The sequence below is a fragment of the Apostichopus japonicus genome, chromosome 2 (genome assembly GCF_037975245.1).
Source record: "Apostichopus japonicus isolate 1M-3 chromosome 2, ASM3797524v1, whole genome shotgun sequence".
Lineage (NCBI taxonomy): Eukaryota > Metazoa > Echinodermata > Holothuroidea > Aspidochirotida > Stichopodidae > Apostichopus > Apostichopus japonicus.
Genome location: NC_092562.1, coordinates 29,692,319 through 29,708,066, shown reverse-complemented (window position 1 = coordinate 29,708,066; position 15,748 = coordinate 29,692,319). Strand labels below are relative to the sequence as shown.

The following is a 15,748-nucleotide window of genomic DNA, read 5'->3' as shown; positions in this document are numbered from 1 at the left end:
AGCATTAATGGAGATTTTTAATCCCCTTGTTTTATGTTTTAGTTACAAAAATGACCAATGTAATGTATCAAAATGATTAAAGAATTCAATCATCTGAATGCTGTTGTTGTCTTCTTTCTTGTCCAACTCGTGAAAATTGAGAAAATGACCACACAAAAATATATAAACGTTCGTAATTGACATCTGTCCTAACAGTTACGAGCGTAACTTGCCTCATGAGTAAGGTAATCTAAAAACATTTGGCGGAGATAAAATGTTGTGCCTTGTTACAACATCGTATCTCAGTAATGAACATGGTTTTGAGGGAGTTGAGTCTTCCAATCCCCCGGAAAACGACGGCCAAATTAGCTTTAAAAAAATCTGTCCAAGAGAGCTTACGTTCGAACGTACTTTTACATCACTTTTCACGGAAATCGCGCATGCGATCCTGTGAGTGTTTAGTATGATAAACATCCTTGGGCGCATGCGTATTTCAGAGAAAACAACAACCCTGGTCACCCACCGACTTTTAAAACCATGGAGGGAAGTTTGAGATCTGTCTTCTGAATCTCGGTAAGTTACGAGCGCAAGTCAAATTACGAGCGTTCGAAATCACTACCAATTTTACCGAAAATAAAGCACTTTGCAATGTGATCAAGGTATGGTTCAATTTAGAGACTTCTCACTCAGTAAGTGAAAGTTCTTACACCGCTAGGTGAGCGGATTCGTAGATGCAGTTGCCACCTTTGGTATAATTGCACTGCGTGAGACAGAAAACACAACTAATGCACGTAACTGCAGACAGATTGAGTCAATATGTCTGAAGTTACGAACGTTGGCAAAAGACCTCCATTATTCATTTAGTTCGATGTAAAGGTGCATGATAATACCATGAAACTTGCTAAATGTTTACTGGGCACGAATGTTCATCTCGCATTGGCATTGAAGTGCAATTTAATAGCAGTTTAGTTAAAATGAACTAGCCTAGGCCTACGTTCAAACGTAATTGTTGGTAGACAGATTTCAGATTCGGTCACTCGTGTGAACGTTAGCACGATTTCGGTATTTTGATGTATAATCTAATGTCGACGTACCGATGTAAATGAACTGAGTGCATACGATGATTCCGTAAATATAACGTTAACAATATTTCATTAAGCAAAGGTTAGGTTAGACCTGCATGCTAGGCTTCAATTGAAAAAGCTCACGTTCGAATCTAGCTGTGGTGAGACATATTTGCCCAGTCGGTCTGTTTTACGAACGTTAGTATCTTCCCTGGTTGAGTACTAACTTAGGCCTACTAGCCTAACGTTAAGGGTAGCGTTATATTTTCGTGCAGATCTAGCCTAGGTTTTAAACAAATGCAGTACAGACAATAGATGATGCTTCATGTTTTATTACGTATTTTAATTTGCAACTAGGCCGACACGTAGGCGAAGCCTAACACTGGGTTTTCTCATTACTGATGCATATAATGTGTAGGCTAGGCCTGCCTAGGTCTAATTTAAAAAAAAAAAAAAAATTTTGTTTATTCAACTCTCATTTTTAGTACAAACAAAAAACGACAATCAACATGTATCGTCTTGCTTTCTAATTAAAACTTACCATTGAGTTTGATCTGCGAGGACTGAAAATGGGCATGTTCATCGTACTTGCTTTAATGAGAAGAATCATCTATGGCCTAAAGAACCCACAGTGTATTTATTGTTCTCAGGGACAGGCTGGCCTAATTAGGGAGTTAGCCACCAAATGTCAGTATCTTGGGACCTCTTATTAAAAATTCTGGTGGTAGTTTTCATTGCAGCTTGCCCCTGATTCTTTATCTCAAAACAGCCTAATTCCATACACAACATTCTGCCATATTAAGGCAGCTTACAATATAATATATGCATGAGGTGCATCTGTCTTTACACGTACTTACCTACAGGCTGCTTTTAATTATCATGTAAGCTCTAACTGTTATCAAACACAAATAACATCCTTGGCAAATTCCAGTGGATGACAAATCTCTTTAATTTAAAAGCTTATTGAGGCAACAATTTCACCATTGAAATTGACACTCCTGTATTGAAGGTTTAAACTTTCTTCTACCATACCATGGATTACAACTTTCTCCTGTATTTTGAAACAAACCAAGTTTTGTCTTTTCCTTAACTTCCATATTAAAATGGAAAATGTTACCTTATTTGCTCCAGGATATTTTGTTTTACAAATTATTCTCTTTTCAGGTAAGATGAGCCTGAAAATTCGCCTTCGTTCCTTAAACAGGACGGTACCTCAACTAGAGGATATTGAAGGACAACGAACAACTGGTTTTAGCAATGCAGCAACGTATATGCGCAGGTATCGAGGCCGCATAAAAGCTGATCAGGAATGTTATGTTCAGTATCAAGCTAAAGAGACTGAGCGAGTGAAAGAATATCGTCAAACCCTGTCTCAGGAAGCGAGGATATGATACACATGCAGTTACCCACTTCTGTAAACTGACCTGCACACATCTGAAGGTGGAGGGGAAAGTGGAGTTTAACAGACTGATCCAGTTCACTGATGGGTGTGGCGCACAACACAAATCTCGCACAGGATTTGCTGACATCTCATTTGGAAACATAGATTTTGGCGTGCAAGTTGAGCGGTATTTCTTTGGCTCATGCCATGGAAAAAATCCATGTGATGGAGAGGGTGGGGGTGGTTAAAAATACAGTCACAAGGTCAGTGAAGTCTGATGTCAACATCACCATTGATGGACCCTGGGAGTTCTATGACTTCTGCTCCAAAAATCTTGCTAAGGCACCAGTGAAACCAGATGGATCGTGCAACCACTCTCGTCGTACTTTTTACTAAGTGAAGGAAGGTGATATACAGAGGGAAAGGCCAACCAGAACAAATGTTGACACTGTGGCTGGAACGCGAAAGTTGCATGCTGTAGCTGGGATCTCTCCATACTAATTGCACAAAAGGCGTCTTTCATGCTTCTGTTCACCCTGTCAGGATCTGAACTCAGTAGCACCGTGCATCAATCTGGAGTTTGTGAAGTCTTGGAGTGAATGCAAGATGTCTGCTAAAGGGATTTCATTTGAAGCAACTACTAGCAGTGATATGGAAGCTGCAGATGTAGGTCACGCTGAGATGGATGAGATTCCGGTCTGTACACTTGAGAGTGCAACTGATAATGCAACTGGAGCAACTGTGGGTAAATCATCATCTGAAAGATCTGAGACAGGGGACTTATCTGAAGTGGGTAATGCAGGTGGCATACTAACTTCCAACAAAGTGGGTCAGTCCCTTTTTACTTAAATTTTAAGTGCTAAGCAACATGACATTGAAAGAGATTTCCTTCTATTTGCAGAATCAAAAACAAAATGCATCAACAGAAGTGTTATGTTTGATGTTGCATATTCCAGTGTTTCTTTTCATGGGAAATGATATGTTACTTAACTTTATTAAGGGCCTTGATTTCATTAATTAGATTGAAACTCCTTATCAGTGAACTCTAATCAAACGTGAGGGTGGGGTGAGTCGTGGACTTTAAGTTCACTTCTTCGTGAAAAATGCTGGAATAGTTGTTATGGATTGCCCATACCATTTGGTTGGTCATTGCAGTCATCAAGATTGAAGACAGCCAGTGAATATTTCCTATTTAATTTTTTTTTTGCTCTTTTCATAAATTACAGATTATGATGAATCTGAAGTTGTCCAGACACACTTGGATGTGTTGAATGAAAAGGTCTTAAAAGATCTCTTATGTGATGTCTGCCTACCAGAGAACAAGTATGAGGCATTACTAAAACCACAGCAAAGAGGGATTGAAATTCGCCTTGAAGAGTATTATGCTGTCTTCTATGACAACGAATTCTATATTGGACGATTGCTTGAGAAAGATGGGGAGGAATATCTGTTTAAGTTTCTCCATAGAGTTCGCAGTGCATCTAAGATGTATGATTGGCCTATAAGGTCAGATTCTGAGAAGGTTTTAGGCAAATTCGTTATCGATGGACCCCTTACATTGGTGGGCAGTGGACCATTTTCTGTGCAAGAAATTGAAAATGTGGAGAAAGCATATGCTGAAATGAAAGCAATAACACAAGCTGAGCTGTAAAGTGGTAAAGCATAGTCTTTGTCCATTCCCATGCTAATCACATAATGCATATTTTGTATATATTTCAAAGTTTTAACAAGTACACTCTTGCTTTCCATCTAGCTAGTTGTACTGTGTACAGTTTTAGTTGACAGCATCTATTCTGCAGGAATCTTAGATGTTTTAGGTTCTTGCTTGATTGCTTGTCTTCAATATACTGCATGCTTGACTATATAGGAAAGAGCAAAAAAGAAACAGTCAGATATGCTTGTGATAGTGTGTGCTTTCTTTTTAGCATTTTTTCTGAAAACATCTTCAAATTTATGTTTATTCCATTCCATGACATGTGAGGCTATCCCACTTCATCTGATACATTTCAGAAAGTTTGAAAAGTAAACATTTAACCATTAGCCAGTTTGATAAAAAAGTAAAAACAATTTATGGTTTTTCGTCTGTCCATGTTTCAAACATGATATTAGTGTACATATTGGTACATTTTAGTGTTGCATTGGTGCTAATATTGTTGGTATCTAATACCCTCTTGTAATTTGATATCTTTCCAATGGTATGCAAGTTTACTCTTTTAAAATTTCTGACATACTGTATTCAAGTCTACAGCTTAACAATCCTTCGATTATATGAAATTTTCGGATTTTCACTATTCATATGCAATTTTGAAATTATTGAATTTTATAAATATTCAATTGTTAACTATTCAATTTTCAGTTGAACAATGCATTCAATGACCTACACTAGAGGTGTCAGTATTAGTAGTATCTTTTTAACTTTGCTAGATATATGCAATTAATCATATGCAAGCCTACAACTATTCATTCAACTATTTAATTTTTCTTTAATTAAAGTCTGACATTTACAATCTTAAACAGACCACTCTGGATAAGTTGTTGTTTCCCACAGGATATGATATATCATCACAATTTCATGATAATTCCAAAGTACAGCAGCAAAGAAACAGCTACAAATGAGTGCCCAGATGTACATTCAATTGAAAATAATAATTTGTAATCCATAGTATTTCTGATGACAAATTAATGTGGAGATTGAAAAATATTCTGTCCTTGTTACGTACGTAAGACCCTGAACATGGTAACCATACATCCTACCTTTATGCAAGTCCATATCATTTTCTGCACTATAGCTTCTAGCAGTGGTTTGCATTAAGATGTGAGATATATTGTAACAAATACTCAGGGAAAAAAGGTTCTTGTGGCACTAAAATTTGTTCTGTGCATAGGGAATGTTGAAATGCCCTCTCGTTGTATTATCAAAGATTCATATTTTTTCCAGTTTTTCACCCTTGGATCCATTTTGTCTTTGTTAATTGTTATAATTACAAAGTTTGCAATAAACAAAAACTGTTAAAACTCATGTACAATTGTTGTTTGTGGCCTGTTTATGCTCAGATATCTGTCCTTGTTACGTACGTAATACACGCCATATATTATACTTTGCTTGGCTGTCATTGCCAACCTTATCAAAAACTTATCTCATTGAGGGTATATACAGTTGCTATACACTCTAGGTCATTACTCAAACCAAGTTTCATGCTTTCCCTATGACTTTAAATTTTCACCCACTATGTCACAAATTAGTACCCCATTAGTGTGGAATGGCCCTAATCCAAACATAACACATTCTGTTATGATATCATACAAAGGTTCTACAGATCAATTCTTAGACATCATATCCTCCATATAATACAATGCCTCTACTGAAAAAACCTAAAACATAAATCATGCTATCCTTGGTGCAATACAAAGGTTCTATACAGACCAAAATTTAAACATACAACATGCTATTCTTGAATTATTGAAAGGTTCTACAGACCAAAGCTATTTTAAACATGCAATGTGTAATACAAAGACCCTTCAGACCAAATCTTATAAACACATATAACATGGTATCCTTGATCATTGATGTAATACAAAGTTTCTACAGACAAAATTTATTTAAACCAACAACATGGTATGTGATATGAAACCTATACAGATCTAAACATACATCATGCTATCCTTGATGTAATACGAAGGTTCTAGCTACCAAATTTATCCAAACATAGGACATTCTGTACATGATGTAATACAAAGGTTCTAAAGATCAATTCATAAACATACTACACTTCATATAATACAAAGACTACTGAAGAAACCTAAATCATGCTATCCTTGGTGCAATGCAAAGGTTCTATACCAACCAAAATTTAAACATGCAACATGCTATCCTTGATTTAATTTAAAAGTATTACATACCAAAGCTATATAAACATACAACATGCTATTATTCATGTAATGCATAGACTCTTCGGACCAAATCTTAAACATAAAACATGTTATCCTTGATTTGGTGCAAAGAGTCTACATACCCAATCTTAAACAACAACATACTATCCTTGATTTAGTTAAAAGACTCGACAGACAGACCAAAGCTATCCAAACATGCATGTTATTATTATTTGTGTAATGCAATGGCTCAACAGACCAAATGTTAAACATACAACATGCTATCCTTGATGTTATGCACATCTTAAGGTGCTACAAACCAAATTTAAATAATTTGCTAACAATATGATTTTGTTAACATTCTTCTACCCAGTCAGCCTTTTACCCTGACATTGTGCTGATTACTTTAGTTATAATAGGGTATCTGTATGATCCAAAAGAGATCCATTTTATATATTAGATCTTGAAATCATGTTAGGAGCAATTAGGCATACCATACACAAATTCACGTATACACATGTTATTTGGATTGCATAGCTTAATGAATGTTATCTGAACCAAAACTAAGTAAACGAGATATGTACATTTAAAAAATTGTGTAAGTCATGAAGATGTCAGTATACTCAACAGTCAGTCTAAACTGTTTGCCTATATACATTTTAGTTATTTCAGTATCTCATCCCACACTACATTCTTACATGAAATACTTCACACAATGTATCATCAAGTAATTTTACAGCATTTAATTGATCTTTTAATTTTATCACAGAGAGAATAAATCATCTTTTAATCAACAGAATGTTTGAATCATATACTTGAGTGGAGCTTCTTGGATTTAGGCTTCCGAAATAGCCTTCCAAATGATTTTTCCCAGGGGCAACAATAGTACCATCTCTACCAAGCTGCAGATGATATTCTCCACATTACAATACACACACATACCATCACCATCCCATAGACTCCTTTCACCTCAGTTCAGCAGGAAATTATACAAAAACGAAACCAAAGAGAGTTATATGTTTTAGATTTTAGTGGCACTACGACATCAGAGATTAACGAAAGCGCTAACATGATTTTTCTTAGCTTTTTACACAACGTTATCACAATTATTCCTGTCATTTAAGCCATTGAAGATGCTTGGGATTGTGTCTCCTTTAGAAACTGGATTTTATTTTATTAAATATCCATTCAGTGTTATAAGTATTGTAATGAGGAATACTACATTGGATAGTACACACAAACATGAAAGTCAAAAGAAATACCCACCTCTGACAATCACATTCATGATGGCATGGACTTGTTCACTGTATGCACCAGTTTCATGGCTCTCAAAGACAACAGAGTTCGAAGCACTAGCATCACCACAAGATGTCTTTCTCACACAAGAGCTGCCTGTTGACCCGTCTGGATTATTCACACCATCTCTCCTCCAACGAAGCCTTGCTGTATCTATGCTTGACTCAACCATGACAGTCACGTTATCGCCCATTGATGCACCAGTGGAATACTCCAAAGCTTTAGTAATTGCTGAGAAGAAATTGAGACCGTAAAGTAGAGATACCAGCACACAGTCTGTTGTACTTACAAATTTTTGTAACTATTATTTTGCTACAATCATTGCCATACATGTACATAATTGGTAAATCTGTCTTCAATCTCAAAAATGTGTTGCTTCAATTTTTGATCATTTTAGTTTAATTAGTTGCTTTATAATCAGGTACAAAAAAAAATTGAAGCAGGTATGCAGATGAACTTGTGTGGGTAGTACTTGTCTGTGTGTGTGCATCAAGAAAAAGTTTCACTAACTCATCCTAAAGATTAAGATCAATGAAGTTTAACAGTTGGTAGGTGTATGCCCTGAATGAGTTGTTAGACCTCACACACTCCAAAGTCAACATTTAAACTACCAAACAGAAATGCACAAAATGCATTCAGGTTGCAATAACATAACAAGTTTTTAAGAATCTGATATCAAAAGGATAAATCCCTTCTTCAGATATGCTTACAGTTTCATAGATTTTTCTGTTTCATTCTTGAGAAATGACCATGCAACACATGAAACAAACAACTGTAAAGGCTTTGATTCTAAATAATTACATACAAGTTTCCTCTCTTGAGATATTGTGATTGAACACTTTGATTTCTGATGACCTTTGACATAATAACAGAAAACACCAGGGTTCATATATCCATTCAAGATACATCACAGTTTACCTTAAAGTGATCTTGTGGTGCTTACTTACTTACTTATTGCCCATTATGCCTCCTGGCACATATGGCAGCAACAAAAGTCTTCCATCTTGTGATATGTGATATTTACATGAGATGCAAGCACATTTCCATTCTAGAGATACTATGTTTGCAAGGTTTTCAGATTTGACCTTTGCTGACCGTTGAACTCCATAATAACAGCAAGCTATTTTTAATTCAATATAGGGCATGCATGTTTTGTTTGATACCCTTCCCAGGATCCAAGTTCTGTGATATACAGTGTTTCAAACGAGGCATCAGGCACACAGAAACAAAAACAATCCACATAAAATTTAGACTGAAAACATAACTATGTGTGTGGTCCTACCAATATCAATAGTGATTAAAACCCTCAAATCCATGTGTAGAATAACGCTCAAAGTTTTTATCATATTAATCAATGTAAACTGTCAATGGTCACAAAGGAGGTCAAAGGCCAAAATTGACCAACTTTGTAGAAAGAAAAGGGGCATTGTGAACTTCTCCTCAACTGCAAGGTTGACGGAATTCATGCTATTCACGCAAGTGGTTGGGCCTCAATGTGTGATGATGTCTTTAGTGTGAAATATACAAAGTCAAAGGTCATTGGAACTGAAAAGCAGTTTTGCCATTATGGTCATGTCAAAATAACCAAAGAACCCACGGTAAACCATTACAAGATCTCATGTAGGAAACTTTAATGTTTGTCATATAATATAAAGTTAAAAATATATTAAAAGTTACTACACAAGAGCTAAATTTCAGTTGAGTATCAACTTATTTCTATGGATTTATGTAAACTAGACTGATCCAAGGATTGGCATAGAATCCATGAGTGATATGTTTATGTACAACTTGCATGTGAGGAGTACCATATCCTGTGTGTGTGCAGTTGTCCTTTAATGAAGCAATTTCTAGATAGCAATCTAATCTTCCCGTTCTTACATTGATATTATATTTTCATCACTGAACATGAAATTTATGGCAACAAAGAACTCTTCCCTTCCCTCCCGCCTCCCACCAGGCAGACAATATCCCCAATTTGAGCACCAATGGACAGTATAGCTTACTGAACTGACAGGCATCAATGGAGTTATGTTGCAGTTTTAGCAAACAAGGTTAGCATATAAATGGCATATAAGAACTAATGCATGCCTATATATGGACATATCTTGTAGAACAATCATATATATTTCATTACATCATCAAATCTGATGACACGTTTTGAGAACAATAGATTGGAGGATTCTTTAATCATTCACAGAGGTTTTTAATTAGCTTTCCTCAGTGATGTAATGCATAGTCAATAACTTCCATGACATATCTACAAGGCTATACTGTGAGTGATATTCATGTATAAAGTATATCCTTCTCTACATGAAGGTAGTAGCTTTCCCTTGCATGATGGTTTATGTAAAGATGGGTGATGTGTCTTATAGACTTTTTCAAACAGTTTATCCACACTGTGTCTATAGCAAGGTATGGGTGCTCTATCTTGTCCTATTGTATGGTCCTGTCCCTCCTACTAATTTGTTTCACTTCACATATACCCTCACATACCTGCTTCATTTGTCACTAAGACCCTCCATGCAACAGCTGGGCTTTCATCTTCTGTTACAGTGATGGTGTAGATACCAGTCCTTGCAGCTGTCTCCATGGTAGTAGGTAGGGTAAGAGTAGCTGGTTCACTGTTGATGTTTGTCATTGCTTCATCTGGTACTCTAGGACTATTGAGTGTAAACATATATCTTCCTTGTTCAAGCACTGCTTTATCAAATGTTACATTGGCTGTCTGGGAATCACCTGTGTGTACTTCAATGGTAGTTGGATTTGTTGTGGTTGCTACGGGACTCCTTACCACAGCAACATAGGGAGGATCAGACTGACCTGGTAACAGGAATAGAAAATGATTTACTTGATAATGGTTCGATGAAGTGTGAAGAAGATCCTGAAGCAGCAGACAGTTTGCATGTTCAACAAGATCTTAACTTAAACTCCAAGGTAAAATGGTAGGTAATTTGGTTAATCTTAAGAAATCTGTCAGCCACTTGATGGTTTTTACATATTCAGCACTAACACTGTGGAGGTTTCGATAACATATATTAGTTTAATTAATATCAAACAAGCGTCAAATGGTCAAACCCTACAACCCCAGTAGGTATAGAGGGGAGCGTGGGATTTGTTGGAAAGCGTGGTAAATTAAAATGTTCGAAATTTTCTGATGCAAGTTTACAGCTAGTTGTAGGTATACTAACAACAGTTATTACATACAAGACTGGTGCCACAACACTGTTGGCATGCGAAGATATGGTAATTTTGTTCTTTGCCTTAATCTGCACAAATTGCAAAAAAATATTGCATGATCTTAATCATGTTTATAGTTTATGTTTGTATTGAAACAAACGTATAATTAGTCATTACTACCAGTTTAAAGTATCAATACGTTTTGCTGAAGAATTTTGGAATTCTTCCGAAGCAGATTCAATGTTTCTTATTCTAAATGCACTCTGACCAGGTGGGTTATATGGAGAAAAGCTGTCGCGATCAAAAGAAAGAAATTTAATTTCTGTTGCCCTTGGTGTGAACGATTAACCTTAAAATCACTGCGACCACCCATATCAGCATGTTCATTACACAAATGTAACCTATATATACTCGTATCGTCCACTCGTTAAGTCCTATGCCTAACGGTCATAAACAAAACAGAGAGATTTGATTGGCGCATGATGTGTTGGACAGGGCTTGCAAATTTTGAGTTAGTAGAATCTACGGACTCATTAAAAAGTCTGGCGAATTTTATTCAGCTCAAACTGTTTGATGACAGATATTTCAATAAAAATAATGATTGTTAATATAAAAAAAATATGCAAAGAACGGTGTTATTTTCACTGAGCTTTTAGGGCAGCAAGCTGGAAAGATATAAGTTAAAATTTGGCAAACACAGGTCGAGACTTTAACCATTACAACATGTTAACTCCTACTGTGCTGATATTTGCCTAAGAAGTTGTGACAAAAATTACTCATGTAAATGTACTGTACTAATATACTCAGGAAGAAAAGAGAGTTTGAAACAGAGGTGCTTTCAGCCAGAGAAGGCTAAACATCACAATACTCTACTTACTGCTGTACATTGGGTTCTTTTACTGTCTCAGTTACTTCTGCTACAAACACAATATATTGCTTTCTTAGCATTTTAGGCTTGAGACTCAAGCTATGAAATAAGGCTACATACAGTGTTATAGTAAAGTCCATCCCTGTTTTGTGTAGTAAGTTTACAGATGTCACATTGACCACAGGGTAACTTTAATTGGAATATTACGTTCCACTACTGTAAAGGCCAAAATTTACTGGCAGCATTGATGGTAATATGCTTTCCTTGCTGTGAACGTCCATATACTACTGGTTGTAAAGCCCTTAAAATCATTGAAGAGAAAAGAAGCGGTGAATTGCTCACATTTCTTACAGTTGCAACTAAACTAACATTATTATTTATAATAATATACTAAATACCACTATGGTTATACTAACTAAGGCTATATACCTAACGTAAAGGCTAGGTACGTGCCAGTAACTTGACCACACATATCTCTTTTCCTTAGGTTGAAAGACGTTCGTATGTTCTGCACCGATTTTACAAGGATAAATTTCCATGATTTCTGCTTTCATTTTGTTTGTATAACCTAGCCCTACAAGATAGGCTAGTCGGTCTCTCTCAGACACTTTGGCAATTTCTGAAGCACTAAATACTTTGAACTGTATACGTATTTTGACGTCATCAAAGTGAACAGCGCCGCCAGCTTCCAAGGAGACAACAACATCAAAGGAGACAACAACATCAAAGTAGACAACAACGTTGAAGGAGAAAACAGCACCAAAGGAGACAACATCATAAAAGAAGACAACATAAAAAGAGACAACAACATGATAACAGACAGCATAGAAGTAAACAACATAATACATTGCCCTTTTGGTGTTCCATACTTTAACCACTCAGGTAAAGATTACTTGTAACATTACGTACGTTCCAATTAAGACTTGAATTAACCTACCACTTGTCGCCGTAATGCCCTTCAAAGTCATCTGTAATTACCAATGGCAACAATTTACTGTGACTGCCAAGCCCCTTTATTCAAATAGTTGTGGGTGCAGCCCTCGATCATGATCATGACATCAAACTGATTATTATCATAGTATTTCTGAATCAGCCATAAATTGAAACAGATCTAGATGAATGGCGTTTAACAACACTGATTTTATGTATCATCCCTGTTTTCTGTCATTCCTGGTTATGTTGTTTCCTCTCACTTGGGCCCTTTCAACGTTTTGAAGACGGTACATCATGTCCCAATTAAAACCAATTTGGAAGTGTGCATGTTGGATTCAAACCGATACACATTTCTCAGACAATGTTGTCTATATAATCAAAGGGAAATGGTGCAGGGCTTTATTGTAAATTTAAGCCTGATGACAATGGTCACTTTTACAGATAAAAAAAACAGAAGGCTTGCTGTTGTTGTACGTAACAATGGACAGAGATTGAATGTAGCATTCGGGTTTCGTGTATTCTCTCAATCACATACAGTATGGTTTCACATGCAGGATAAAAACGACTGAAGGAAAGTCTATAACAGTGGTAGAACACAACTAAATATAGAATCACAACAAAGAACACTATGTGGAATACGCAGAGTTCAAGAGAAGAGCAGGAAGGGAAGGCTCGCAAATTTAACCTACTCATTATGCAGCCTGCATATTGCACACATCCACAGACCCTATGTGAAAATAATGATCATCCAGTTCCAATGACAGAAAAGCGCTACTATTGTTTGTAAACAAAACCTGTACTTGGCTTTTCCTGGTCTGTGGTTTTCACATAACAATAGCACTCTGACCACAGAAGAAGGAAATTTATTTCAAGAATTAGTTGAAATCATGATACACTGTTTTCGTATTGAATGTGTCAAAAAGCTTTCCGACTTCTTTTCCTGTTCAAAGGATTCTCATTCACTAACACAGATCCATCTCTTTTGTTTGCTTATAGTGCCCAACTAAACAATTTTTATCTTCTAGATGATGTTTTGATTCATGAAGAAGTAAATAGATATACCACATGTTGTGTATTTTTAATTGATTGTGACGTAACACTTATTTACAAATTTACAACGAAAAACCCAGAACCTATCGACTGAATTAGAAAACACGTGTTTGCTAGCTTATTTTAGTCATGTATTTTTTTTTTGTGGATAAAATCACCACCGAAAACGAAAATAGTATGCCGATGAAAAGTACTCAAAGTTAAAACCTTCAATCCATCGCCACAGCAACAATGTATGTAAAATACTACATTTCCTCTTCAAGACTAAAGCACATGCCTTCCAAATAACTGTCAATTTCCAGCTAATTGAAAGTTGTACCTATACTATAGTTACTTGATGATAGTGATGATTTGGAGATGGAATTGCAAAAACTCACATCATCCTTAGACTTAACTTTTGTAAAAAACACATTGATGAGTGACTCCATTTTTTCCATTGCTAGGTACAAAACATAAACTTTCCCTTCAGTAGTCTACGCGCACAGTTGTTCCTTGTATCTTATCTGTTTAATAGCGTTAGGCCTATCTTAATATCATTGGCGTCAAGCAAGTTCGTTTGGTGTACTTTATATACTATTAATATTTGTACAGCAAGCCAGCTTAATTGACGCCATTGAGTCATAGTGTGTTTTGGGGCCGCCAGAAGTCTGTGCCATTATTTTGTTAACGTATCGGATTGTATAATTTAGGCCTCTAGTCCTAACGTAACTGACAAGTGACAGTTGATAGAAGCATTGTCATGATTCAGCTTACCAAACGTTGAAGAAAAACTTAGCAAAAACACGATTAGAGCCCCGATTAACTTGTCGTTTCTTCCACCTCCAGACACACCGATATCCATTTTGTTTACGACAGATGAGGTTACAGCCTACATTAGGCAATTAAGTTATACAGTAGTTCTCTGTTATCTGGCTCCACCACTACAATCGAAATTTGCATTTCACAAATGTACAAGTTTACTTGGATGTGTGAGGTACCTATGTGGTAGCCTATAGCTATAGGTCTGAATTTCCTTGTGGTTCTTTCTTGTGTTAGAATAAATAACATTCATTTGCTCGAAAGTTCAAGAGGTATTGAACTGATCCATTATCGAAGATGGGGAGGCATCTATCGCTACTCAGAACTTAAGGATAGTATTGGACAGGCGCGTAAGTAGCCAGCCCTATCAGTACCTACGGGGCGGGGAGGGGGGGGGTTAAGATGACCGTCCCGGTCTCATGACTTAAATTGTGAAATAGTGAACAAAACTGAATCAAAACAGTCGATATGTTGTACGAACATCATCGTGATCTATATTATTGAGCTTCTATTATCTGAACTGTATCTATTATTATTTTCCAAGGGCCGGGCGGCGAATATTTTTTTCCCAAACTGAACTGACGCTGAAATTATTTCCTCGATTCTGATTGGCTGATCAAAACCGGAATGGTAGTCTGCGTTTATCAATGAATGTATGTGACACTGCAAATGTTGATCATACCAATCCTCATGGGCCGCATCATGTCAAAAATACGTGTGTAGGCCTTATACAGGCTAAGTTAAAGTATGTAGGCCTAAGTGTGCCAGCATGTAGATACAATGTGAGGCTTCCAGTTACCAAAAGCTACTGTAAGGGCGGTAGGGCCTTTATTAGTGAATTTGAGATCTCGAACTAATACGAATACGTATATACGGTTAATGCAGGCCTACTCCTAGGTCACCATGTACAAGAACTTCTAATGGTACCGGTAAACATCTGTGTTTCCGTACGTATAGGTTATAAGGCTATATACAACTAGTTAACAAGTCAAAAGACACAGACATATCGTCAAATGCCACTCAATGGCTCGCGCGTCTTCATGGCCACTGCATATTTGACAAGGCCTATTTTGATTCATTGAATGATCGAGTATTACATTTTGAATTTATGATTATAAAACTGAAAGTATCGCAACCCCGAATGTACACAAACACCACGTACATTTGTAAATCGGCTACATGTATACAATTACAAATACACTGTGTTTTATTGTGTTGTATACTATACACAGTACAATAGGCTACATTACATGTATGTGCTGTGTAGAACGGAGTCAAGCGAGTAAACAAACGATCGAGGTCTGCCTATAATGGGCGCAGTAGTTGGGAATA

General features: G+C 36.5%; 2 protein-coding genes across 6 annotated transcripts in view; one reads left to right on the top strand and one right to left on the bottom strand.

Annotated features, from left to right (window-relative positions):
• LOC139955648 (receptor-type tyrosine-protein phosphatase mu-like) overlaps nt 1–14,616 on the bottom strand; it is a 129,551-nt gene extending 114,935 nt beyond the window's left edge. For 3 of the 4 annotated variants that reach the window (XM_071955153.1, XM_071955150.1, XM_071955151.1), the window contains exons 1-3: nt 14,372–14,614; nt 10,084–10,410; nt 7,561–7,821 (exon numbers count right to left, since the gene is read on the bottom strand). In XM_071955153.1, coding sequence (XP_071811254.1) covers nt 7,561–7,821; nt 10,084–10,410; nt 14,372–14,459 — 676 coding nt within the window. In that variant the 5' untranslated portion in view covers nt 14,460–14,614. Of the gene's footprint in view, nt 1–7,560; nt 7,822–10,083; nt 10,411–14,371 lie in introns of all 4 variants that reach the window. The other variant, XM_071955154.1, reaches the window with a different exon arrangement.
• Nucleotides 88–5,443, top strand: LOC139955751 (uncharacterized). 2 transcript variants are annotated; one of them, XM_071955162.1, is made up of 3 exons: nt 88–552; nt 2,208–3,253; nt 3,651–5,443. In XM_071955162.1, the coding sequence occupies exons 2-3, from the start codon at nt 3,031–3,033 to the stop codon at nt 4,073–4,075; spliced, it is 648 nt and encodes a 215-aa protein (XP_071811263.1). In that variant the 5' UTR covers nt 88–552; nt 2,208–3,030; the 3' UTR covers nt 4,076–5,443. The 2 variants fall into 2 exon arrangements, with proteins under 2 accessions (XP_071811263.1, XP_071811262.1); XM_071955161.1 differs by having other exon boundaries at nt 88–1,107.
• Nucleotides 14,617–15,748: the final 1,132 nt, after the last annotated feature.